The following is a 27,836-nucleotide window of genomic DNA, read 5'->3' on the forward strand; positions in this document are numbered from 1 at the left end:
AGGAAGTACAGACCATTCTCCCATATGCTTGATGTATTATTATTGATCTTTATTTTTATAATTTTAATTTTTTATTATTGTTCAATTACAGTTGTGTGCCTTTTCTCCCCATCCCTCCACCCCACCCCAGCTGAACCCACCTCCCTCCCCTTCCTCCACCCTCCCCCTTGATTTTGTCCCTGTGTCCTTTATAGTAGTTCTTGTAATCCCCTCTCCTCACTGAAGAGGGGATTAGTTCCTGTAATAATCCCCTCTCCAGTCCAGGGGATTATAACCAGATCCAGGGGATTATAACCAGAGACATTGAAGTTAAGAACAATCTAACAATGATATTGTTATTGTTAGATTGTTCTTAACTTCAATGTCTCTGGTTATACTTTGTTTGCTTTTTTCTTCTATTTATTATGTTTCAGTTAAAGGTGAGATCATATGGTATTTGTCCCTCACCGCCTGGCTTATTTCACTTAACATAATGCTCTCCAGTTCCATCCATGCTGTTGTAAAGGGTATAAGCTCCTTCTTTCTCTCTGCTGCGTAGAATTCCACTGCGTAAATATACCATAGTTTTTGGATCCACTCGTTTGCTGATGGGCACTTAGGTTGCTTCCAGTACTTGGCTATTGTAAATTGTGCTGCTATGAACATTGGGGTGCACAGGATCTTTTGGACTGGTGTTTCAGGGTTCTTAGGGTATAATCCCAGCAGCGGAATTGCTGGGTCAAAGGGCAGTTCCATTTTTAGTTTTCTGAGGAAATTCCATACTGTTTTCCACAGTGGCCTCACCAGTCTGCATTCCCACCAACAGTGCACTAGGGTTCCCTTTTCTCCGCATCCTCTCCAACATTTGTTTGTGGATTTGTTTATGTTGGCCACTCTGACTGGTGTGAGATGGTACCTCATTGTGGTTTCAATTTGCATCTCTCTCATGGCTAGTGATGCTGAGCATCTTTCCATATGTCTCTGGGCCCTCTGCATGTCTTCCTTGGAGAAGTGTCTGTTCAAGTCCTTTGCCCATTTTTTAATTGGGTTGTTTGTCTTCCTGGAGTGGAGTTGTGTGAGTTCTTTATATATTTTGGAGATCAGGCCCTTGTCTGAGGTATCATTAGCAAATATGTTTTCCCACACTGTTGTTTCTCTTTGTAATTTGGTGCTGTTTTCTTTAGCCATGGAGAAGCTTTGTACTTTGATGAGGTCCCATTTGTTTACTCTTTCCTTTATGTCCCTTGCTTTAGGGGACATGTCTGTGAGGATGTTGCTGTGTGGAATGTCTGAGATTTTCCTGCCAATGTTTTCCTCGAGGAATTTAGGGTGTTATGACTTATATTTAAGTCTTTCATCCATCTTGAGTTTATTTTTGTGTATGGCGTAAGTTGGTGATCGAGTTTCATTTTTTGCACGTAGCTGTCCAGATCTCCCAACACCATCTGTTGAAGAGGCTGTTTTTGCTCCATTTTATGCTCCTGCCTCCTTTGTCAAATATTAATTGACCATAGAGACTTGGGTTTATTTCTGGGCTGTCTGTTCTGTTCCATTGGTCTATGTGCCTGTTTTTATGCCAGTACCAGGCTGTTTTGATTACCGTGGCCTTGTAATACAGTTTGATATCAGGTATTGTGATCCCTCCTGCTTTGTTCTTCTTTCTCAAAATTGCTGCAGCTATTCGGGGTCATTTATGGTTCCATATAAATTTCTGAAATGTTTGTTCTATATCTGTGAAATATGTCATGGGTACTCTAATAGGGAGTGCATTGAATCTATAAATTGCTTTGGGTAGTATGGCCATTTTGATGATGTTAATTCTTCCAATCCATGAGCATGGTACATGCTTCCATTTGTTTGTGTCTTCCTTAATTTCTTTCTTCAGTGTTGTGTAGTTTTCTGAGTACAGGTCTTTTGCTTCCTTGGTTAGGTTTATTCCTAGGTACTTTATTTTTCTTGTTGCTATGTCAAATGGGATTTTTTTCCTGATTTATGTTTCTGCAGTTTCGTTGTTGGTATACAGGGATGCCTTTGATTTCTGAGTATTGACTTTGCATCCAGCTGTCTTGCCAAATTCATTTATTAGGTCGAGTAGTTTTTTGGTGGAGTCTATAGGAGTTTCCATGTACACTATCATGTCATCTGCAAAGAGTGACAGTTTCATTTCCTCCTTTCCAATTTGGATGCCTTTTATTGCTTTTTCTTGTCTGATTGCTGTGGCTAGGACTTCCAATACTATGTTTAATAGGAGTGGTGAGAGAGGGCATCCTTGTCTTGTTCCTGATCTTAGTGGGAAAGCTCTAAGTTTTTGTCCATTGAGTATGATGTTGGCTGTAGGTCTCTTATCTATGGTCTTTATTATGTTGAGGAATGCTCCCTCTATTCCCACTTTGCTGAGTGTTTTTATCAGAAATGGGTGCTGTATCTCATCAAATGCTTTTTCCGCATCTATTGATATGATCATGTGCTTTTTGTCTTTGCTGTTATTGATGTGATGTATTATGTTTATTGATTTGCGAATATTGTACCATCCTTGCATCCCTGGGATGAATCCCACTTGGTCATGGTGTATGACCTTTTTAATGTATTGCTGGATGTGGTTTGCCAATATTTTGTTGAGGATTTTAGCATCTATGTTCATAAGAGGTATTGGCCTGAAGTTTTCTTTCTTCGTTATATCTTTATCTGGTTTTGGGATTAGGATGATGCTGGCTTCATAGAAAGAGTTTGGGAGTCTTCCATAAGTTTGGATTTTTTCAAACAGTCTGTGAAGGATAGGGGTTAGCTCTTCCTTAAATGCTTTGTAGAATTCTCCTGTGAAACCATCTGGTCCAGGGCTTTTGTGTGTTGGGAGTTTTTTGATGACTGCTTCAATTTCCTCTGCTGTTATTGGTCTGTTCAGGTTTTCTGCTTCTCCTTCATTCAGTTTTGGAAGATTATATTTTTCTAGAAATATGTCCATTTCACCTAGGTTTTCAAATTTCTTGGCATACAGTTTTTCGTAGTAATTTCTTACAATCATTTGTATTTCTGTGGTATCAGTTGTAATCTCTCCTCTTTCATTTCTAATTGTGTTTATTTGGATCCTCTCTCTTTTCTTCTTGATGAGCCTACTTAAAGGCTTGCCGATTTTGTTTATCTTTTCAAAGAACCAGCTCCTGGATTCATTGATCCTTAGAATTGTGCTTTTAGTCTCTATGTCATTTAACTCTGATCTGATCTTGGTTATTTCCTTCCTTCTGCTTGCTCTGGGCTGTCTTTGTTGTTGTTCCTCCAGTTCTTGTAGGCATAGGGTTAGGTTGTTTGTTTGAACTGTTTCTAACTTCTTAAGGTAGGCCTGTATTGCTATGAACTTCCCTCTCAGGACTGCCTTTGCTGTGTCCCATAGGTTTTGGGTTGTTGTGAGTTCGTTTTAATTTGTTTCCAGGAAGTTTTAGATTTCTTCCCTAATCTCGTTCTTGACCCATTCATTGTTTAATAGCATGGTATTCAGTCTCCATGATTTTGAGTGTTTTGGGTTTTTTCCTTTGGGGTTGGTTTCTAGTTTCAGTCCCTTGTGGTCAGAGAAAATGCTTGATATGATTTCAGTGTTCTTGAATTTGTTGAGGCTTGCTTTGTGTCCTATCATGTGGTCTATCTTTGAAAAAGTTCCATGGACACTTGAAAAGAATGTGTATTTTGCTTCTTTGGGATGAAAAGCTCTATATATATCAGTTAAGTCCATTTCCTCTAGGGTATTGTTAAGTGACACAATATCTTTCTTGATAGTTTGTTTGGAAGACCTGTCCATTTTCGACAGTGGGGTGTAAAGTCCCCTACTATAATTGTGTTGCTGTCAATATCTTTCTTGAAATCCTCCAAGATTTTCTTTATGTATTTGGGTGCTCCTATGTTGGGTGCATATATATTTACAATGTTATGTCTTCTTGGTGGATTCTTCCTTTGAGTATTATGAAGTGACCTTCTGGGTCTCTCTTTATGGCCCTTCTTTGGAAGTCTATTTTGTCTGATATGAGTATTGCTACCCCTGCTTTTCTTTCCTGCCCGTTTGCTTGGAAAATTTGTTTCCAGCCCTTCACTTTCAGTCTGTGTAAGTCTTTTGTCCTGAGATGGGTCTCTTGTAGGCAGCATATGTGTGGGTCATGTTTTCTTATCCATTCAGCTATTCTATGTCTTTTGATTGGAGCATTTAATCCATTTACATTTAAGGTTATTATCGATAGGTAGTTATTCATTGCCATTTTTTCCTGTGTTCCTCTCTCTTTCTCTTTTCCTTCCTTTCCTTAAAGCAGTCCCTTTAGCATCTCTTGCAGAGCTGGTTTGGTGGAAGTGTATTCTCTTAGACTTCTTTTGTCTGGGAAACTCTTTATTTGGCCTTCTATCTTGATTGAGAGCCTTGATGGGTAAAGTAGTCTTGGTTGCAGGCCCCTGGTTCTCATTACTTGGAATATTTTTTGCCATTCTCTTCTGGCTTGGAGCGTTTCCATTGAGAAGTCAGTTGCTAACCTTATTGGGCTCCCTTGTATGTTACTTCCTTTTTCTCCCTTGCTGCCTTTAAGATCCTCTCTTTGTCTTGGAAATTTGCCATTTTAATTATGATGTGTCTTGCAGTGGGCCTCTTTGGGTTCCTCTTGCTTGGGACTCTCTGTGTTTCCTGGATTTGGGTGACTTTTTCTCTCCTCAGATTAGGGAAATTTTCCATCATTACTTTTTCAAACAAGTTTTGTATCCCTTGCTCTTCTTCTTCTCCTTCTGGTATTCCTATTATACGGATATTGTTACGTTTCATGTTGTCCTGCATTTCCCTTATTGTCTCTTCATTCTTTCTGAGCCTCTTTTCCTTTTCTTGGTCTTTCTGAGTGTTTTTTTCTACTTTGTCTTCCCGCTCGCTGATCCGATCCTCTGCTTCATCAAGTCTGCTTTTCATTCCTTCTACTGTGTTCTTCAATTCAGAAATTGTATTCTTCATTTTCTCTTCGCCCTTGTTGATAGTTTCTAGTTCCTTTTTCATGTTGATGTAGTTTGCAGTGAGTTCATTGTAGTTTCCCTGTAGTTTCTGGTAGTTCTGTGAGCTCAGTGAGCTCAGTGAGCTTCCTGATAACCATTGCTTTGAACTCAGTATCTGATAGTTGACTTGCCTCTTTTTCAGTTAGCATTCTCTGAGGCTTCTTCCTTTCCTTTCATTTGGGGATTGTTTCTTTGTCTTCCCATTGTTTGTGAGATCCTTCTTGTTAGCCTCTGCTTCTTAAATTGATGTATTCTGACTCCCTGGGTTTATGGTATGAACTTCTATGGTAGAATGCCAATGGGATTCAGTGGTGCTGTCTCCTTAATCTCCTGTGCTCACTGGTCTTGAGCTGACGTTTATGGGTCTAATACGTTCTACCTCTGGTGTTTTCAGCACTCCAGGTTTTCTTGTCTCACCTGTGGGAAAAAGAGAAAGGGGGGGAAGGAGAAGGGAAGGAGGGAAAAAGGGAATAGAAAAGGAAAGGAAGGAAGGAAGAAGGAATAAAGAAAGATCGAAGGCAAGATAAGAAGGAATTTTAACAAAATTAAAACAAAATAAATAAAAGAAGTCAGGAAGAAGGAATAAAAAAGGTAAAGGATGGAAGGAAGAAGGAATAAAAAAAGAAAGAAGGACAGAAAGGAAGAAGGAATTCAGGGGGAAAGGAGGAAAGGAAAAAAAAAAAGTCTTCTGCTGGCTTTAAACTGGTCAGGTTAGTTCTGCTGGTCTTCCTGTCTGTGGAATGGGAGGGGGTGGTTGGAGGGATTGGGTTCACTTTTCTCCCTTCCTGAACCACACTCTTCACTGTTGTTCAGCCTCCAGTCCAGTTCCTCAGGGTCCTTCTGCTCCCCACTAGGCCTTTAGTTCACCAGTTGTGCTGTCCTTGAGTTGCGCCAATTAGGGGCAACTCACACTCCACCTTCTTCCTCTTTGCTGTCTTAGATGCTAGGGGCTCTCGGTATTCCTAGGGGGTAGTTCAGCCCCCTACTGGGTCAAGTCTTTCCGGGGAATGCAGTCTCCCCTAGCCCTGCAGCTCCCCTCTGCTGGGCGTTCTGCCTTAGTCCTAGAGAGCCAGTAGGCCCTGCAGGGCTCTATGTGCAGAGGCTAGGTAGGCGTTGTTCAGAACCGGTGCTTTTAGGTGTGGTCACTTGCAGGCAGACAGGCTGTAGATCAGCCAATCTGCTGCTTTGGGCCTGAGTGGTGCACGGCCTGCTGGTCCAGCCGCTTTGGGCCTGTGCGTGGGGCAGCTATCCCCTGCTCCCAGTGCACACCCACCTGAGGTTTCAGGTGTGGGCGCCCTGCCGGGGCTTCAGGTTTGGGTGGCCAGCTGGGGTTTCAGTTGTGGGCCCCCAGTCCGCTGATCTGGGTGCACGCAACCGGGCTTCAGGTGAGCGCTGGGGCTGCTTTTCCCGCAGTCAGAGTCCAGGGTCTGAGGGGTGAGGGGTGCCAGAGGCCGAGGCTGCTGCGGAGAGTTCTCTAACTAGCTGCTGAGTGCCTCTATTTTCTTTTTCTTTTTGAGAAATTCTTCCTATTCAAGCCCCCCTGGTCCAAACAAGCACCTGGCTGCTCACACAGCCCAGCCTGGCTCTCTCCCAAGAATCCTGCAGCACACCCTGTGCCTGGCCGGGGCTTCAGCCGCCCTGGTCCCCACACTGGTCCCAGGGACCTTATTGTTCTTAAGCACTCTTCTTACTGTCAGATCTTTCAATGTCCTCTATCTTTGGTCTCCGATCTTCATATATGCTGGAATACCGTTGGCTGTTCCCTCTGTTCCTCAGATCAGCTAGGTGTTTCACTGGTGCCGAGGGGAAGTGGACTCGGCTCCCACCTATCTTGCCACCATCTTGAACAACCAATTTAAGTATTGATCTTAATCTTTCAAATTTAGGGTTTCACTAGCTGTGATTTTGGGTAAAGTTTCTTAATCTCTCTAAACCCAGTTGGGAATTTAATAGCTACATAGTTTAAAAATTGTCCATGAACGAGCTGTTGACAACAGCTTTTTGATTCACTGGATTAAAGAAGGAAGCACTTCAGGGTATACCTTTCATCTGACTCACCACTTAGTCACACACCACCCACTGGGACGATCACAGGCCCTCACTGCTGCCTTGGGTGCGTGGACAAGGAAAGGCCCCAGGACCACATAGACCCTGACTCACAGCCTTGTTCAGCCTCCCATGAACTCTGTCATTTGGCCTGGTTATTTTACCTGAGCTTCATTTCTCTTATCTGTAAAATGGGATCAGGAGAAAATGATGTACAGGGTCTGTGATAATGCTTGGCATATAGTGTGTGTTCTGTAAATGTGTCCTTCCCAATGTCTGTGCCAAAGAAACAAGTTTTAATCTCTCTTTTTTTTAATCCTCACCCGAGGACATTTTTTTCATTGTTTTTAGAGAGAGAAGAAGGCAGAGAGAGAAACATCAATCAGTTGCCTTCCCATATGCACCCAGATCATGGATGGAACCTGCAGCCTAGGTATGTGCCCTGACAGGGAATCAAACCTGCAACCTTTTGGTTATGGGATGAGGCTCCAACCAACTGAGCCACAGCAGCCAGGGCACAAGTTATAATTTCTTGTATGTGAAATAATCATTAAAATGTCAAGAAGAGGAAATTGTTTCTTGGAAAAACTTATATTTGACCGATTTGAGTTCTTAAAAGTCCCTAGTCCTTATTTTAATCCTTAATCCCTTCTCCCTCCAGCAAGTGTTGTGACTGGAATCAAAAATAAGTAGTATTGGAATCTTCCTTTTCTTCCCCGTCCATGAAATACCCAAAATGTACACACTGGAGTACCACTAGAACACCCTAGGGGCTCTGCCTGTATGAATGGAAAGCTGAGGAGGAGTCTGAGCAGAAGGATGCTGGGGAAAACTAAGCCAGGTCAGTGTTTCACTGTCTGTCAAGCCTAAGGCCTGCTGGCTGGGAGCAATGAGTGCAGCGCACGTACCACATGTTCACTGTGGTAGGCACGGTGCCCAGCACCACAGACAGCTCTTGGTACGGCAGAGGGATGGTACAGGAATGTTTAGTGCTGAGCTCAAGGAGCTGCTAGCAGTGTCTTGAAGAGCCTCCGCATCCACCCATTGCTCAGACTAAAATCAGGAGCCACCTCCTGACCCCAAAAGCCTTACCAACCCTTCAGCAAGGCCTAAGCACTCCACCATCCACCCCTCATCATCTCCATGGCCAGCACCAATCCGGGCCAACCTTAGCTTCCTTCCTAAGGGGGCTGTGTGCTTCCCCCTTATGCTACTCCAATACACTCTTCCCTGAGAGCCTAAGAGACCTTTTAAAATATAAATGAGGTCATGCCAGCGCCCTGTTTAGAAACCCCCAATGGACTCACATCCAGCTCAGAACCAAGCCCTGACTCATACCTGACTCAAGTCCCTGTCAGCCTCTCCAATTGATCTCTCAATCTCCTCCCCTTGCTCACACCCTCCAGACATGCTGGGCTTCCTTACTTCCCTCAAATGTGACCATGCCAGCCTTTGCATTGATGGCTTCCTCTGCTTGAAAATCCTCTTTCCCAGCTCTAACCAGTTCCGGTACCTCTTTACCCATTGGGCCTAAGCAGATGCTCCTTTTCCTCAGAGATACCTTTCCTGACCACCTGATTGAGAGCTGTGAGCTGGTCATATGACCATGGTTTATTTTTCTTCACAATCATTTCTACTGGGAAATGTCATCCTTTGTGTGCTTGTCTCTATCCCCCCACTAGAATGTCAGCTCCGGCAGAGTGGGAAGTGTGTCTGTCTTGTTCCCTGTGGCACCTCAGTTCCTATCGCAGTGCCTGATGCACAGCAGGGGCTGAGTTCTGGAATGAATGCCTGGATGAGTAATATGGGGGAGGGGTGCAAACCTTGCAGAAGCAAATCCAGCAGCATTTCTGGTGAAATATATGAAACAAAGCTATTCTAACTTGACTACCCTCCTGCTAAACTCATCAAAACAACAAGAAAAAAAGTGTCAATTGAAAGAGAAAATAAATCTATTAAACAAGGGAAATGACTATAAACACAAAGAACAGATAAGTAGTACACCTGCCAAATACTGTAAACTGAGACATATGGCATGCTGAGAGCTGGGAGGATAGCAGATTTCCCCTCAAGTAAGAGTTATGGCCCTGAAAACATATTTGGCTCCTCTTTGATTAATGTGATAAAAGGTGGGAGAGTGGCTGGGCCCTGGAGAAGTGGGGATCACGACAAAGAGACCCAACTTCAACATCACAGAATAGCAGGGAGGACAGCTGAGGAAGCCACTGTGCTGCAATGCCATTTCTATCATCTTAGACCCAGGGCTACTTCAGAAGCTGGCTGGAAGTGACGTGGTAGGAGAGCAGAGGGTGAGTGACCACAGAATGGTAGCTCACAGAACAGATGGTGGAGAGACTTTCATGTATGACTCATCTGGCCCTAGTGAGCACCGGGCAGTTATGGGAGGTATACCCCCAGGGTGCTCGAACTCTAAGTGTGGTGCCAGAATCCCTGGGTTCCAGTCCCAACCCTGTCTTGGACAACTTGCCTAAATACTTCAAGTGAACATACTTAAAGATTCCTCAAGTGAACATTCTAATAGAATCTATGTATAAGAGTTGTTGGGAGTATTAAATGAGTTATACAATCAGAGTGGTGCTGGCACATGGGAAGCACTATGTAAACATTAGCTATTATTACTATTATTATTATTATTATTTTTATTATCACCATCATCCCTTCTCCCACATTATTCCCCTGACTTTTATACCCATTCAAGTTGTTCTTTCAGATTATAGGTAGCAGAGAGACATTCTCAAACATGCAAGCACTCTAGGTATGCAGCCCTAGGAACCTATGTTAACAAGCCACTAGATGACAAAATCCAGGTGCCAGAAAAAGAACTGAGCCTCAGTGGGACTGGCACTTCTGAATGGAAAGCAGAAGTGCAGAGTTTGGTCAAGGCACAGGGTGAACTTCTCTGAGTGAAGTTCACTGAATGCCGCTGTGGTCAACTGCACATAACCAGCCCAAACTGATGTGTCCTCTTGAACAGGTGATACCAAGGGCCCTTGAAGGCGAGAACAATATGTGAGAATTAGTTGAGAGCTATTATTAATTTCTCTAACTTTTCTCTCACAAAATAGAATTTTCCTAAACTCTAGTCTGTCATACAATTCTACTCGCCCCCCTCCCCCACTTCAAGGCATCCTGGTGGCATTACTCTTCCAGTTTAGGGTGGTCACTGAAAGCTTGAGTGTGGAGGTAAGTCAGCTGGCCTCCCTGAGCCTCACTGTCCTCAACTGTAAAAAGGTGATGATGCTAGAGCTTCTGGCCAAGATGGAGGTGTAGGTGGACACACTGCACCTCCTCGCACAACCAAAAGAAGGACAACAACAACTTAAAAACAAAAAACAACCAGAACTGACAGAAAATCAAACCACAAGGAAGTCCGACAACCAAGGAGATAAAGAAGAAACATTCATCCAGACCAGTAAGAGGGGCAGGGATGGGCAGCCAGGGCAGAGAGAACCCGTGGCAATGTGGCCGGACCCAGAGAGGTGGCGGATTGTGGAACAAACAGGGCAGGCAGTGCGACCGCTAGCAGACCCTGTGGCCCCACATTCGCACATAGATAGACCAGGAGGAACAGTGGGGGAGGCACATCATCATTACATTACCCAAGATTAAATAGAAGGAGAGAATCTTAGAAGCAGCAAGAGAAAAGGACACAGTTACCTACAAAGGGGTTCCCATAAGACTGTCAGCTGATTTCTCCAAAGAGACCTTACAGGCAAGAAGGGGCTGGCAAGAAGTATTCCAAGTCATGAAAGGCAAGGACCTACATCCAAGATTACTGTATCCAGCAAAGCTATCATTTAGAATGGAAGGGAAGATAAAGTGCTTCTCAGATAAGGTCAAGTTAAAGGAGTTCATCATCACCAAACCCTTATTATATGAAATGTTAAAGGGATTTATCTAAGAAAAAGAAGATAAAAAATAGGAACAGTAAAAATGACAGCAAACTCACAGTTATTAACAACCACACCTAAAACAAAAACAAGAGCAAACTAGGCAAACAGCTAGAACAGGAACAGAACCATAGAGATGGAGATCACATGGAGGGTTGTCAATAGGGAGTGGGAGGTGGAGGGGGGGGGAAGGTACAGAGAATAAGTAGCATAGATGATAGGTGGAAAATAGACAGGGGGAGGGTAAGAATAGTGTAGGAAATGTAGAAGCCAAAGAACTTATAAGTATGACCCATGGACTTGAACTATAGGGGGGGAATGTGGGAGGGAGGGGGTAGGCAGGATGGAGTGGAGTGAGGGGGGGCGGGAAATGGGACAACTGTAATAGCATAATCAATAAATATATCTAAAAAAAAGGTGATGATAATAGTCCCTCCTCACAGTGCTGTAGGATGAAATGAGGCAGTGCATGTTATGTGCTTAGCGAAGTACTTGGCATGTGGTTAACAATTAGTAAATGGGAGCGATTGTTAACATTATGCCAGCCACACTGTGTTCAAGCACTGCCACTCACTGAGGATATATTGAGAGCCCAGTAAAATGTAGCACTGCCACCAACATAACAGAGCTGCTTCAGGACCTGTCCCTAAAGAATTGCCACTTGCTTATCTAGCTTTTCCTGCCTTTTCAAGTATGCTACTATCACTTAGTTAAAGAAGGAACAGAGGAATTAATTTGCATCTTATATATTAACTGTCCCTAATTGTTCTCCCTCACCATTAGGTTTGGGGCTTTAGAAAGTCACGAGAAAGTTTGACCTCTTTTTTCTACTTCTCCTGAGCACTCTTTTCAAATCTAGCATTTGGCCCCTAGCTAGTCTCCCATTTGCTGAACTGGAAGATTATTAGAAGCACTTTGCTAGTGTACCTCACTTACTTCTATCACTTGTTAAAGATACACCTGTATGTCTCCATTTCTCTGTATAGCCTTATAATCAACATATATTTGCTGGGATGAGGCTATTCATGATCATCCTAACCACCAACAAGAAACTACATTGTACTGCAAAAATCTCAGAATGGAGGTGGGGCTGGCATCAGTTGGAAGACAGGGAGATCATCAGTTGCATTGCAGAAATGTCAGCAGGGCTGGTGTCAGCTGGAAGATAAACAGATGTGGAAGATCTGTAATCAGTGTAAAGACAAAAGGTGTTCTGGAAGCTTGAATTTTGAGATCAGGTTGTGGGCTGGATTGTTTTTTCCTGAGGACGCTTTCCTTGTCTTGCAGTTTCTTGTATTAGTTTGGGAATCAAAGTAATATTGGCCTCATAAAATAAATTTATTTTATTTATTTAAGTTCTGGCCAAGATGGAGGCATAGGTAGAAACCCTTCGCTTCCTCGCACAACCAAAAGGAGGGTAGCAACCAATCTAAAATCAATAAACAACCAGAAGTGCCAGAAAATCATATTGCATGGAGCTCCGTCAACCAAGGAATTAAAGAAACAGTCAATCAGAACAACCAGACCGGTAAGAACCCATGGCGAGGTGGAAGACTTTGTGGGTGGGGCTGGCTCCAGAGAGGCTTCAGACCATGAGGGCAGGGCTGGGAAACTGAGACTCAGAGCTCACTGTAAACTACAGCAGTTCCTGCAGTGGGAGAAACTCCCAGTTTCATACAAGAGTTCGTTGGAAAGTTGGGCTAGAGCCAAGCAGGCGAGCTGCATTGTTCCCTCTCTGGCCCATCCCCAACAGGCAGCGCTGCAGCGCAGCAAGGAGGGTTGCCTTGCCTTGGTTAATACCTAGGTCCCCACCCCCTTACAACTTAACAGGCATGCCAAGACAAAGAAATACGGCCCAAATGAAAGAACAGAGCAAAGCTTCAGAAAGAGAGCTAAGCGATGAGGAGATGGACAACCTATTTCAGGGAGAATTTAAAGCCCTTGTAATCAAAATGCTCACAGAATTGATTGAGCTTGGTTGAAAAATGAAAAAACAAATGAAAGATACCCAAAATGAAATAAAGCAAAATATTCAGGGAACCAAGAGTGACAGGAAGGAAACCAGGACACAAAGCAACAATTTGGAATTAAAGGAAGAAATAAACATCCAACTGGAACAGAAGGAAGAAACCAGAATTCAAAAAAGTGAAGAGAGGCTGAGGAATCTCTGGGATAACCTGAAACAGTCCAATATCCAAATTATACGGGTACTAGAAGGAGAAGAACAACAGCAAGAAATTAAAAACTTATTTGAAAAAATAATGAAGGAAAACTTCTGCACTCTGGTGAAGGAAATAGACTTCCAGGAAATCCAGGAAGCCCAGAGAGTCCCAAAGAATTTGGACCCAAAGAGGAACACACCAAGGCACATCATAATTACATTACCCAAGATTAAAGAGAAGGAGAGGATTTTAAAAGCTGCAAGAGGAAAGGAGAGAGTTACCTACAAAGGTGTTCCCATAAGGCTATCAGCTGATTTCTCAAAAGAAACCTTAGAGGCAAGAAGGGGCTGGAAAGAAGTATTCCAAGTCATGAAAGGCAAGGACCTACATCCAAGATTACTGTATCCAGCAAACCTTTCATTTAGGATGGAAGGGCAGATAAAGTACTTCCCAGATAAGGTCAAGTTAAAGGAGTTCATCAACACCAAGCCCTTATTATATGAAATGTTAAAGGGACTTACCTAAGAAAAAAAAGATAAAAATATGAACAGTAAAATGACAACAAACTCACAACTATCAACAAATGAACCTAAAAGAAAAGACAAACAATGAAAACAAAAACTAAGCAAACAGCTAGAACAGGAACAGAATCAGAGAAATGGACATCACATGGAGAGATTTCAGTGGGGAGGGGAAAGGGAAGAATAGGGGGGAAAAGGTACAGGGAAGAGGAAGCATAGTTGGTAGGCATAAAATAGATGCGGAGAGGTCAAAAATGGTATAGGAAACAGAGAACTCAGAGAACTTGTATGTACAAGCCATAGACATGAACTAAGGGGGGGGGAATTCTGGAGGGTTGGGGGTGTAGGGTGGAGGGGAGTTAAAGGGGGAGAAATTGGGAAAACTGTAATAGCAAGAAAAAAAATTTTTTTAAATCTCAGCATGGCTCCTAGTTCTCTAGGAAATTATATATATATATGTATATATATAAACACACACCCTTGGGATTTTAGAAGCAATTCAAAGTTTCTGCTGGAACCCTCATTTTGGACAAAATATGCACTTGCAATGATGAAAGCTTAGGAAACAAATGGATAACTCCACTAGCATTTAAAAACAAATCTTTAGTGTTCACAGCAGACCACTGTGGACAGATATTTAAGTCCCAAACTCAAACACCAAGAGACAGAAACTGGGGAGCAGGAATCACGTCAGGTGGAGATTTCACTTTCAGAGGTCCTGAGCAGCACTGGGACCTCTCTCCTTTTGGGCACACAGAGAAAGACTGCCCGCAATTCATCAGAAATGTCACTGAGATTCTGAAAGCTGGGGAAGAAGTAATACTCCCATTTATTTGAAATTGAATTAAAGATAAACACAAAACCAAGGAGATATCAAGAGCCAAAATCAGAATAAGAATGAATTAACTTTCAATTTCCAGTTCTGATCTTGGAAGAAATTTACCTGGACATTATTATAAATTATCTCCACGACTCAAATGATCCCAAGTGTCTTTATCCCCAAGTGTCCAATTCCAATTTACATTAGGTCAGATATATAAAATCTGTAACTTGAGAACTACTCTCCAAATCCTCTTTGATGTAGTAACTCTAAGAAAATTGGAAACTTGAAATCTTGGCTCTCCTTACCTGATGTTGGCTCAATAGTAAAGGCTTCATGAGACTGAAGCAAAGCAATATGAAACTCAAAATCTACTGGGCAGCTGCACTTCAAAGGAATAACATATTTTTTGCTGCAAAAAGAAAAATGGATAATGTCATTTTTCTTTATAACTAGCTCTTTTGGTAGCAAAGAATAGAGATTCAAGTTATGTAATAAACTACAACAATGACAAGAGTCAACACCAATACAATAATTCCTGGGTGCCAGCTCTCCTGCACATTTCCCAGATAGTAACTATTCTAAATATTTTTTATTTGTTTATTTTCAGAGAGAGGGGAAGGAAAGGAGAAAGAGAGAGAGAGAGGAGCACTGATGTGATGAAAAACATTGATCGGTTGCCTCTTGCACGCCCCTAACAGGGGACCTGACTGGAAATCGAACTGGTGACTCTTTGGTTTGCAGGAGGACATCCAACTCACTGAGCCACACTAATCAGGGCAATAGTAACTATTCCAATCCAATGACGTGGTACTATTACCCTCTCACTTACAGAACAGGAAACTGGGACACAAGAGAGAATAAGTGTCCTACCCAAGGTGACGTAGCTAGTTAGTGGCAGAACTGGAATTTAACACTGGTCAACTGTCCCAAGTGTCCACACTTCAACTACTTCTGTCCTTGCAGCCTCTCAGGTGCTGCAGGTTTATCCTGTTGAACACTCAGAGTCACAGGGGATGGCATCTCTGCCACATACCAGGCCCCAGGGAACCTGGGAACCACCGAACAAGCAGGCCTCACAGAAGCTGGGAAGCCCCTGCCTTTATAGAGCTTGCAACTAGGCCGTGCTGAAGAAACAACACTGCGGGCCACTTGATGGAAATATGCTAGAGACTCTTTATTTGGTTAGAAGTCCAACAACCAGTACAGAACCTATAGGGGGCCTGTGTTGACCCAAGACAAGGTCAACATCTGGGTAAGCTTGGGGTTGTCGCTCAGCACCACAGGAGCTGCCTGGTGGAGGCATTTCTCGGAGAGCCTGGAGCTTCTCCTCATGTCCTCTCTTTCTATCAGGACAGTCCCAGGTGGACCAGAGTTTGCAGAATGAGCGAAGCCTGGAGGGGTGGAGTCTTCTAGCCGGCTCTGGCGTCCTACACAGAGATGGGCTGGTTATCTGGGAACCTTAAGCAGCAGCATGTTGAACTCCTTTGGGTGACTCAGCCAGGCCCTTTGACCTAGTTTTTCTTTGTTGCTCTTCCCTTCTTCACCTCGTTAACTCCGGTGCCCACACTTACCATCATGCCCTCCTGCCTGGTGGCTGGTTCCCACCTCTTAACCTGTTAAATGGGAACCTCCCCACCAACTGCCCTTTCCCCTCATATTTCCCAGTTCCTGTTCCTGGGAGGACGTGACTGTTATAAGTTTGAATAGAGCTTTCAGTTTGAGCAGCTCCTACATTTTCTTCCAGGTGGTGCCCATCCAGATCTACTCTGTGTGGGGACTTTACCACCATGACGTTTCCTTACCTGTCCAGCGCCAGTCTGCCTGGGAGCCTCTAAGTCCCAAAGCAGATGAAGACAGAGCAGAGTCTACTTGCTTCTCCAGAGTAACCTCAGCAAAATCCCAGAGTCTCACACAGACTAAACACTTAACAAATATTTGCTGGAACAAAGTAAAATCACTCTTTTTCAGTAGCAATTCTAAGGATACAGTATAGTTCAAGTGTGTTTTTTTTAAAAAAAAATTATGCCAAGAACATTTTTACTTGGCTTTGAATTAATTACTTTTTAAAAATTTCTGAAATATCCCAAATATAAAGAAAAATAAGTGAAAAATAAATAAAGATGCCTTATTCCACTACCAAGCTATATTACATCTTCTACTTTGGGTATCAATGTGTTATTTTTAAGGAAGCTGCAGAACAGTTGAACCCCTGTAGACCCTTCCCTTGTCTATTCTTTCCTTCCTTTCCAGGGTTGATGCCGCCCTGTATTCACTGTCATCCTCATGCACTTTTATAATATCATGACATATATTATGTACCCACAAAATATATATTATATTGTTTTCAACAAAATTGTTCAAAAACTTGCTAATTTTGCTTAACACTATGCTTTTGAGATTTATCCATGATGATACATCAAATTCTAGTCATTTACTTTAAATAGTGAGAAGGAATCCTATCTCACACTGTATTTATCTACTCTCCTGCTAAAGGGCATTTAGGGTGTGCCTTATAGCAGGAGACTGTAGCATTTAGGTTTGCACTCTTTCACTGTTGCATTGTGACAGTAACAGTCCTTGTGTGTGACTCCTTGTGCATCTGTCCCAGAGCTAGTCTAGGAATAACTAAGAAATGGAATTGCGGGCCAGTAGCAAAGTAAAAATGTCAACTATACTAGATATGGCCAAAATGCTCTCCAAGCCCTTTTACCAATTTATATTTCCTCTAGCACACATGGGAGTTCCTGTTGCTTAAACACAGGATTTTCAGACATTTTTACTTCTCCCAACCTGATGGGGGTGAAATAGTATCTCATTTCATTTTCATTTCTTTGAGGTTGAGCTTCTATTCCTATGTACCCATTTTGTTTCCTCATCTATGAATTGCCTGTGTGTATCCTTTGCCAATTTTTCTATTGGGTTGTTTTGTTCTCTTATTAATTTGTAAATTCTAGATGTTAATTTTGTCAACTATATTCATTCATATAAATTCTAGATAAGGGTAATCATAGGAAGTATTCTCTTCAGCCAACAGTGAGATCAACATGCCATCATTTTTAACCAAACTCATAAATCCTGTACTAACTCAGGCTCTACTAGAAGTATCCAGTCCATCTTAACTCTCTGAGATGCTTACTAATTCTGAAACACAGGCACATACAGGTCATTGCATTTTTAAGGCAATTCATCCTAACAGACCCCAAGGCCCCACTGAGCACTAGCTACTCTACAGCACTAAGTGGATAAAATAAACATTACCAATTACATGTCCACTCAAGATGTAAGCAGCCTTGGGAAATGGTCAATGAGAAGTGTTAAACTGCTCAAACATGGTCTCTGAAGATGAGGCTAGTGACTCACACAGCCACGTGGGCTGGGTGGTCCTCTGGTCATAGCTTGCTAGCCCCAGCAAGGTAAAATCCGATGCTCAGGGATCTTCTGCTAAAAAATGCATGTTTGCATTTTCCTGAACTAAAACAAAAAAACTGCTGGGGATTTTCATATATGCCACATTTTTAACCAATTTCAGAACTCTGATAATTCCCACAGAAAAGGAGTCAGGATGTTTGTTTAATGATGATTATACAAGGTAAATACTGATTTATTAACCAGTCAGGGAAAGCAATTCCTTAAGGTCACAAAATTTCAAGTACCTCGATTCAGAAGGAGACACAGCAATGCAAGTAACACAAATGTCAGTGGAATCCTTGAAATGGACTTTCATTGCTGCTGTTCAATATTACGGGTTCCAAATTAGTGTGGATGGTACCATAGTTATAAATCAAGGACAGTCTAGATGGATTTGGATAAAAAGGAATTGGGGCAAATATAAAGTTTAGTTTATTCAGAAGTTTTTCAAATCGGAAGAAACAGAATCCCATTATATTCTGGAGAGAATTAAGAACTCTAATCTAAATTCCCATTGTTAAATACCATTAATACTGATCTACAATGAAGAAAGAGGAATAAATACCCATGTCTTATGCCTGTTATTCCTTGGAAGCAAATAGAGGCCTAAATTAAAATTCTTCTATAACTTACAGGAAGTATCAATTAAAATCCTGAAGCAGATAAAAGTTAGTACTTTTGGAGGTAACCACAACTTTTACCCTTGTTGCTTTATTGATTAAGCAGTTTATCAATTATGTTAAGGCTATGTATAAAAATATATTAAGTGCTTTAAAAGAATGATTCCCTATTTTGAATAAAACCCAACTTTAAAATACTGGACTTCTGTTGAGATCATGCACAAATTTTGTGGCTTTTAGAAGACAGCATAAATTTACCATACAGTAAGTAAATATTATAAAATAATTTAATATAAATTCAAATTTCTTTTTTTCCCTCCTCTAAATAAATGCTAGCAGAGGGCCAGACATCACTTTAGTTTCTGATTAATTATATGACACTTGCTTTTACCTTACTCTGATATTATTTTCTCATTTACCCTAAATTTAACACTGTGTTTGTCAAAGAAGTAATCAAAATTTTTTGAGAGAATAAATGATCTTGTGAACTTACTGTGGGCAATAAAAGTTAAATTTCCTCCCTAATTAAAAAAATCTCAATGTCTAGAGAGTAAAGGAGCAGGCCATCTTATCATAAATCAGAAATGACTTCTTTTTGAAGAATGATGGTTAACTGACAATAAGCAGGACAATTTTTTTTTGTCTGGGTACAGTGAACTTTATTGATAGTACATGACAAGGAAGGGCTCCCTCAGCTCCTCCCCTCTTCAGGGGGTCTAGGATGGACACTGGAGGTCAGGAGATTCTCAGTGTGTTGGAGGATCATTTTGGGGCAAGGACTCCCCAGCAGTTGAGGGTCTCTCTTCCTGCTGCTGGGGCTGGTGGTCCAGGGGGCTCTTGCTCCTTGGAGGCCATGTGGAACACAAGGTCCACCACCCTGTTGCTGTAGCCAAATTCATTGTCACACAGGAAATATAGCATCGTGGAGGGACTCATGACCATAGTCCACACCATCACTGCCACCCAGAAGACTGTGGATGGGTACTCTGGCAATCTGTGGTGTGATGGCTGAGGAGCTGCCCAGAAAATCATCCCTGCTTCCACTGCCACTGCCAAGGCTGTGGGCAAAGTCATCCCTGAACTGAACAGGAAACTTACTAGCAGAGCCTTCCATATCCCCACCCTCAATGTGTTGGTTGTGGATCTGACCTGCCGCCTGAAGCATGACAAATATTAATTTATTACAACATGCAGGATTCAGATGGCACAATAAATTAGCCATTAGCTATTATGAATGTGTTAAATTTGAGGGAAACAGATAAAAGGAGGCCTCCCCTATCACATAGACTATAACATGTCAGTGTAGTAGGATTTTTCTTTTGTCAACTGTCCATTGATAGCAGAATCACTTATAGAACAAAAGATGTGGACTGCAGGGATTTATTTGTATGACATTCTCTCCCTTCCTAATGTACACAAGACTCATGAAAAAACTGAGTCTGGGAAAGCTTTGGGATTACACATTGTGGCAGTTTTAAAACCAGTTCATAAACTCTTGGACACTCCTTCTATTGGGGAATGAAGTCTGTGTCTCCTCTGGAATCTGGGTTCTCTGACTACTTACAACAGTGGAAATGATGCCATACTTTTTCCTAGGGCCAACCCTGAGAAACTGTCATCTTCCACTACTCTTAGGATGCTCCCTCTGGAACTCAGTCACCAGGTTGCGTGAAAGCCCAAGCAGCCTGCGGAGAGATCTACATGGAGAGAACCATGACTCCCAGTCTTGGCCAAGCTGAGTGCCCAGGTAATAGGCAGCATGTGAATGGACCACCTTTCAGCCCAGGTGAGCAGTGCCAGCTGACTCTGCACGGAACGAAGCTGGGCCTTCTCCATGGAACTGTGCCCACGATGTAGATCCAAGAGCAAAAGGAAGGATTATTGTTACTTTAAGCCACTATTCTAAGGTGGTCTGTTACACAGCAATGAAAAAATGAACCTAAACAGCATTCTCTCTTTCTCAGCTCATTTCTCCGTTAGTGAATGATTACCTTACCCCATTTCTGGTTGTAATTTTGATTTGGCAAATTTTAAGTCATTTAAAAAATATATTTTATTGATTATGCTATTAACAGTTGTCCCGACTTTTTTCTCCCCTTTACTCCCCTCCACCCTGCACCCTCCCTCCCATCCACATTCCCTCTCTTAGTTCATGTCCATGGGTCATACATATAAGTTTTTTGACTTCTCCATTTCCTACACTATTCTTAACCTCTCCCTGTCTATTTTGTACCTACCAATTATGCTTCTTACTCCCTGTACCTTTTCCCCCATTCTCTCCCTGCTCCATCCCCACTGATAACCCTTCATGTTATCTCCATTTCTGTGATTCTGTTCCTGTTCTAGTTGTTTGCTTGGTTTGTTTTTGTTTTTGTTTTTAGGTTCAGTTGTTGATGAACCTAAACTCTCTTCAGTTGAGAATTTGTTGTCATTTTACTGTTAATAGTTTTGATCAACTTCTTTTTCTTAGATAAGTCCCTTTAACATTTCATATAATAAGGGCTTGGTGATGATGAACTCCTTTAACATGACCTTGTCTGGGAAGCACTTTATCTGCCCTTCCCTTCTAAATGATAGCTTTGTTGGATAATCTTGGATGTACATCCTTGCTTTTATGACTTGGAATACTTCTTTCCAGACCCTTCTTGCCTGCAAGGTCTTTTGAGAAATCAGCTGATAGTCTCACGGGAACTCCTTTGTAGGTAACTGTCTCCTTTCCTCTTGCTGCTTCTAAGATTCTCTCTTTATCTTTAATCTTGGGTAACTTGATTATGATGTGTCTTGGTGTGTGCTTCCTTGGGTCCAAATTCTTTGGGACTCTCTGGACTCCCTGTACTTCCTGGAAGTTTATTTCCTTTATCAGATTGGAGAAGTTCTCCTTCATTATTTTTTCAAATCAGTTTTCAATTTCTTACTCTTCCTCTTCTTCTGGCACCCCTATGATTTGGATGTTGGAATGTTTAAGGTTGTCCCCAAGGTTCCTAAGACTCTTCTCATTTTTTTGAATTTTTGTTTCTTCATTCTGTTCTGTTTGAATGTTTATTTCTGCTTTCTGGTCCAAATCATTTATCTGAGTCCTGGTTTCCTTTCCTTCACTGTTGGTTACCTATATGTTTATTTCACTTTGCATAGCCTTCACTTCTCCACCTATTTTGCCACCATACTGAAACATTGCTGTGAGCATCCTGATTACCATTGCTTTGAACTCTGCATCTGATAGGTTGGCTAACACTTCATTGCTTAGTTCTATTTTTGGAGCTTTAATCTGTTCTTTCATTAGGGCCATATTTTTTTGTCTGTTACGTAGTAAGGGGTGGAGCCTTAGGTATTCACCAGGATGTGGCAACCCATGTCTCTGCATTGTGGCACTTTATGTGGGGGAGGGGTCAGAGAGGAAATAATGCTGCTTGCTTGGCTCTCAGCTGGCTTTCAGTCACTTCCCCTACTACCCAGAAGCCAATTGAGCCCTTCTGGTGCTGATTCCCAGGTGGGTGGGTTGGTGTACATTCCAAAACCCCGTGGGTCTCTTCAATGAACACTCCTCTGAGGCTGGGAGTTTCTCCTGCCACCACAACCCCCCACAGATTTTTATAGCTAGAGGTTTTGCGGCTTTATTTCCCTGCGCTAGAACCCTGGGTTGTGCAGGCTGTCTCACTCTGCAGTTTCTCCTCCTGGTTTATCTGCATGCATAATGTGGGACTGCCTGGTCTGCCACCCGCAGCCTTGCTGGGTGTGTCCTCCACCCTGGCTGCCCATCTCTGCCCCTCCTACCAGTCTGAATGAATGTTTCTTCTTTAACTCCGTGGTTGTCTGAATCCCATACAGTTCAATTTTCTGGCAGTTCTGGTTGTCTTTTTGTTTTTTAAATTTGTTGTTGTCCTTTTTTTGCTTGGGTGAGGAGGGAAAGTGTATCTACCTATGCCTCCACCTTGGCTGGAAGCCTGCAATTTTTAAGTCTTTGTTGTTATTGTTTTAGCCCTTAATATATACCAGTTAACCCTTTTAACCCTCTTAACCAAACTAGGAGGTAAGTACTATCACTATGCCCATTTTATGGATAAATAAACTGACCTACAGGGTGGTCCAAGGTCACATCATTTATAAGTGGTGAGGTGAAAATGAAAGCCAGGTCTCCAGAACCTGAACTCTTAACTGCCATCTTGTTAGCTCTCCAAGGTCTCTAATGTTAAGGAATAGCTACTGACACCTCAGTGTTTGCACTGCAGTCCTCTATTGACATTCTCTTTGCAACTTATCCCTCTATGCTTTATATTTGGTGAGCTTTTTGGAGTGCATCTCCTTTAAATAGTCCATTGGCAAGAAATGTCTATAAATTCCCAAGACCTTTTCTGAAATATTACCACCCTTCCTGAAGTACTGGCGTGCACATAGAAAGGAAGAAATATGGGGACTGGTCAGTTATTTTCCTTTAAGCTTTAGATATAAATTGCCGTACTCAGAATGTGACCAACAAAAATAGAAAGAATTCAGACATAATGACTAGTTGCCTGATAAGCCAAACCCCCCAAGCCCCAAATAGAAAGCAATAATTTGAAAAGATATAAAGAGTTGAGGCTAAATTATGTTTCAAAATTCAAAGTATGGCCTTTCATCTAAGATAACTGATGTTCTTATGAACTTTTATTTGCTGCTTATCTTACTTTCAAAGACTATCTCACTGGGATTGGGGCCTCAAACTGAAGCACCGACTTATGATCCTTAATGATAGAGACAAAGACAAACACAAATTTACATAAAGAAAAGTTGACACCACAGGCATTTCATAATTTTTTACACCGAGAGAATTAAATATCACCCTAATTTTAGACTAAGTTTAGACAAATATTAGAGGCAGAGACCAATAAAGAGTCAGAGTCAGGGAGGTTTAATGTTTTTCTCTTGCTGCCCTGGCCCTTGACTACTTCTTGCCCTTGATTTAATTCCTTCTCGAACTTTATTTAGTCCTTCAAAACCACATCCGCTCCTTGCCCTTACCCACATCCCAGGAGTTTAGGAAAAGGTGGAATTCTGGTGAAAACACTAAGGAACAAGAGGAATTAAATGAGGTCACCTCTGCATGCTTGGCAAAAGAAGTTAAGGCATTTCTCTGGGGAGTGGAAAGGAACTGAATTCAGAAAAAGTTGTAAGAAACTAGGTGACATACCATGTCATTTGCAGAGATAACATACACCCTAATTGTGGTAAAATGTACATAACAAAGTTTACCATTTTAACCATTTTTAAATGTACATGCCAGTGGCATTAAACATACTCACATTGTTTTGTAACCATCACCACCATCAATCCACAGGATTTTTTTCACCTTGTAAAACTAAAACTCTGTATCCATTAAACAGTAACTTTCCATTTCCTTCCTCTTCCCCCCAGGCCCTGGCAACCACCCTTCCACTTTCTGTCCCTGAGTTTGGCTGCTCTAGGTAGCTCATAGAAGTGGCATTACACAGCATAAAATACCTTTTAAAATTAACCTCACTTAAAAATAACAAAAGTATTAATATAAACAATACATTTAATAGAAAACAACACCTTACAACTCAGCAGAGTTGCAGATAATGCAGGGTAAGAAATGAAATTCAGGGGCAGCTCCTTTGAATTAGAGCAGGGCCTGTGGCTGTAGACCAGAGTACAGGGAGGTCTGGCATTAGGAAGAAAGTCACACATTAAAGGGAAAGGAGGCAGGTACATTCTGATGGGAAAGGAGATGAAAAGCCTCCTGCAGACCGATTTCATTTTTGTTGACAAAAAGATAGCATTTATTCAGAAAAGATAAGAATACACTAAAATTACCGATAGCTTTTTTCTTTTCTAAAACACAGGGTAGAAGGAACCATATGCTGACTATATTCAAATCCCAACTTCCTTGGAGCTAAATGACCTATAATGATGTTTGGCCTGAAACAGCCATCAGGACACCAGCTGCCTGCTTACTAGTCCTTGTGGCTTACCCACCAGCAATTATTAGAACAAAAGATCATGTGGCAGTGGAATAAGAAACAAATGTTTAAAGCAAAGCAACTGAAGTTTAAGTACTTTGGGGTTTCAAATTATGTACTAAGACTTTTTAGTGAGAAATTTTGGGTTTATGTAAGAGAAAGCCACTATTTAAGAAAAAATAGTTACAATGCAGATGAATGGTTGCTAGTTATTCTAAATATTTTGACAAGCATTAAATAATCACATTCTAGAAATTATATTGACAGTGCATATGTGCAGGTATCACAAGCCTGTGAAATGGAGCATCAGAGCAGCAGCAGTGACCAAATGTGGCTGGCTGTGCAGTATTTGGCAAAAGATTTGACAGCAGTATAAACCAAGCAAGGAGGAGGAGTACCCAGAAAACACTTTCAGTTTAGGAGTGTCTCTCCAAGAACAAAAATCATCCACAATTTTTGCCTTTGCTTCTTGTAGGCATGTACTTGGGTAAACATTGAAACTCCTTATGTTATACTCTTAAATTTTAGAATTGAGAATTAATCCATGACTTTTTGTAACAATATTTTAAAACTTCTTACTGCTTAATCCATAATACTTACTTTCATAGAAGACACAAAATGTATATGCTTTTGAATTTAATGAATTATTCCAAGAATTTACACAAAGACTAGAAGGCACAAAGCAAAAATAATAGGTCACATTTAATTACTGCCCAGACACTCTTTCATTTGTTCTAGATGCTGATGATAATTTGTACTTCTCATCCCTTAGCCCCTACAAACCTATTGAAAATTTTGCCAAATCAAACTTGCTCAAAATTTAAGGGGGAAGAGAAGAGTATGACAATTTTCAAGGTTGCCATATTGGCTGTCCCTGTTTCAGGTGTTTCAACCTTTCTAATGCTTTCTCCAAAAGTTGAGTGCCTACAATTCAACATTTTGTGAGAAAAAATTTTAATAAGAAAACAAAAATTAATTTACATCTCCCATTGAAAATTCCTTTGTTGACTGTCAAATTGGTACCCACTTCTACTAAATGCAGAGGAAAGCACATAAGCCCTTTGTTATTATTAACACAGATCCCTGCAGTTTAGGGGTTGGATAATTGTCTTTTCCTGCTAAAATTTATAAAAAGAGATGGGTTCAAGATGAGTAACTAGATCAATACTAGGTCAGCAAAAGGATATTAAATCAAAGACATTTTAATTACAAAATATGGGAGACATTTTTTATGTAATAAAAATTCAGGCTATTCTTAATTGATAGTGAATTTTCATCTGAATATAAATCTTGAAGTGATTTTAAATATAAATTCACTACTGTGTGATATACCCAAGTAGGTGCTGAATTAAAAAAGAAATTTTTTGACAAGTTCAAGTCATCCTTTTCAGAATGTTTTCATAAAATGCTGCTGCACCTTCAAATCAGCTTTGCATAAAGGACACATGGACAAAACCAAGGGGGAGGGTGGAGGTGGAGGAGAGAGGTGGGTTTGGTTGGGGTGGGGTGGAGGGGTGGGGAGAAAATGCAAACAACTGTAATAGAACAACAATAAAAAAAATAAAATAAAATGAACTTTATCCACATATTCAAAAAAAAAAAAGAGAGAGAGAGAGACCCTAGTATGAGTACGAAGCATGTTTCCCTTGATGAGCTGAAAATGTAAATTTATTCTCTGAGAAGGCTTCAAAAAAATCCTTCTGAAGATTAGTGTTTTTAATCCTTACCTGCTTAGAGAGGGGAAGGGAGGGAGAAAGAGAGGGAGAGAAACATCAGTCTGTTGCCTCTCCAGAACATGCAACCTAGGCATGAGAACTTTCCATTTATAGGATGATGCTCCAACCAACTGAGCCACACCAGCCAGGGCCCTCTGAAGAGCAATTTTATAGTATTATCCTGACACCCTCATTCTAAGCCAGTTACAGCTGGTTCTTGGGCCCCTCACACAGGGGCTCTCTGTTGGCACAATGCAAGACAGGACCTGGTTGTTTATGCTGGGGCCAACTGTTACCATCAATCTTTACCGTCCAGGGCTAGTTTAAGAATTCACACTCTACCACGGCTTGGATGCCAGGGGCAGGGAGAGAATTTGGTTTCATTCGGACATCCCGTTCTGACCTTGGTTATTCCCACACTTTCTAAAACCAGCCACGAGGTTTACCGCATAATGAAAAGCATTCTAATGATGTAAAAGTTTCAGAGACTAAAATACCCTAGCTTAGAATGAAGTAGCTGGAGACCTTTTCTCTTACTGTTGCTAATGTGGCCTGCGGCCCATGAAGCATCTATAGCTCTGAGATGAACACATGGTTCCACTTGCTATGAGAACAACATAGCTGCCTTGCCCACAGGACCAGGTCTAGAGAGGTAACGGGGAAGTGAAGGGAATCCAGGGGAGTACCCAGGTGGCTTTCATGTCAGCTTGTCTATAGCTCACTAACCAATTGGTCAATGGAGGCAGCTTGGTGCAAAGGAGGATCAGTGATGCCACATGGAGAGAACAACTGGTCCATTACCTGGATTTGCTCTAAATTTCAACCAGTTATTTGGTGCCAGGTAGACATTGCTAGAGAAACCACAGAGTGTAATAAATTCACGTGAATCATCCTAGAACCATGGAATGGAAAGGTATAAAATTTCAGTACCTAACATAAGCATGTCTTTACTTACTTGTGTAAACAGGAGGGGTAGTGATTAGAAAATTTAACCAGCCATGATGGTTAGGCTTACCTAGTTATAAAGCACAGTTTCAACCTGTAGAAAGGAAAGAGAGCTGAAAGTCCTCTGCACCCCACAGTGTTTGACTTAGAGATGTTGGACAGAAACTGGAATGCCACTTTTTGTTATTTACAGAAGCTGTCAAAATGCATTTCACCAGATTTTAAGCCACCAAGGTTGTTTATAGATAGCTGTCAAATGTCCACATGGAATTTTATCTCAGTAAGGAAAATTTACAAGCATCAAATCCAGCCAATGAAAATGTAGTTGATGAATATATACAAGTCCATTTCATGACCTTGTGGAAATGTACTGAGGTGCTAGCCACTCCTTAGAGAGGCTGTACTCATACAACAGTTGCTTCTCCCCAGAGCAACCACAAAGTAAGAAAGTAAACTTAGTGGTATTTAATGCAAATCCTACAACTTCTGGTCATTTTATCTGAAACAATTCTATATGCCAAGAGAAAACATACCCTTCTTATATTTTCTTCCTTCTGCTGAATTTGTTGTCCTGTCACCTTTGTTCTTCTCCATAATGTACAGTATATTTTCTTAGTTGGAAAAATGGTTGCTTTACTCTGTCATTTAAAATATAAGTGCCATTGGAATTTTCATTCACTGATGGTAAGAATGAAAAATGGTGCAGTCACTTTGGACAGCAGTTTGGGAGTTCTTCAAAATGTTA

At 41.4% G+C, this 27,836-nt stretch overlaps 1 protein-coding gene across 6 annotated transcripts in view; it reads right to left on the minus strand.

Moving 5' to 3' along the window:
- CFAP221 (cilia and flagella associated protein 221) overlaps positions 1 to 27,836 on the minus strand; it is a 132,052-nt gene that overhangs the window by 53,365 nt on the left and 50,851 nt on the right. For all 6 annotated transcript variants that reach the window (XR_006656766.2, XM_045203161.2, XM_024569687.3 and 3 more), the window contains one exon: positions 14,755 to 14,858. Coding sequence is in view for 5 of the 6 variants with exons in the window: in XM_045203161.2 (XP_045059096.2) it covers positions 14,755 to 14,858 (104 nt within the window). In the remaining variant the exon portion in view is untranslated. The remainder of the gene's footprint in view (positions 1 to 14,754; positions 14,859 to 27,836) is intronic.

Source organism: Desmodus rotundus, chromosome 2 (genome assembly GCF_022682495.2).
Source record: "Desmodus rotundus isolate HL8 chromosome 2, HLdesRot8A.1, whole genome shotgun sequence".
Classification (NCBI taxonomy): domain Eukaryota; kingdom Metazoa; phylum Chordata; class Mammalia; order Chiroptera; family Phyllostomidae; genus Desmodus; species Desmodus rotundus.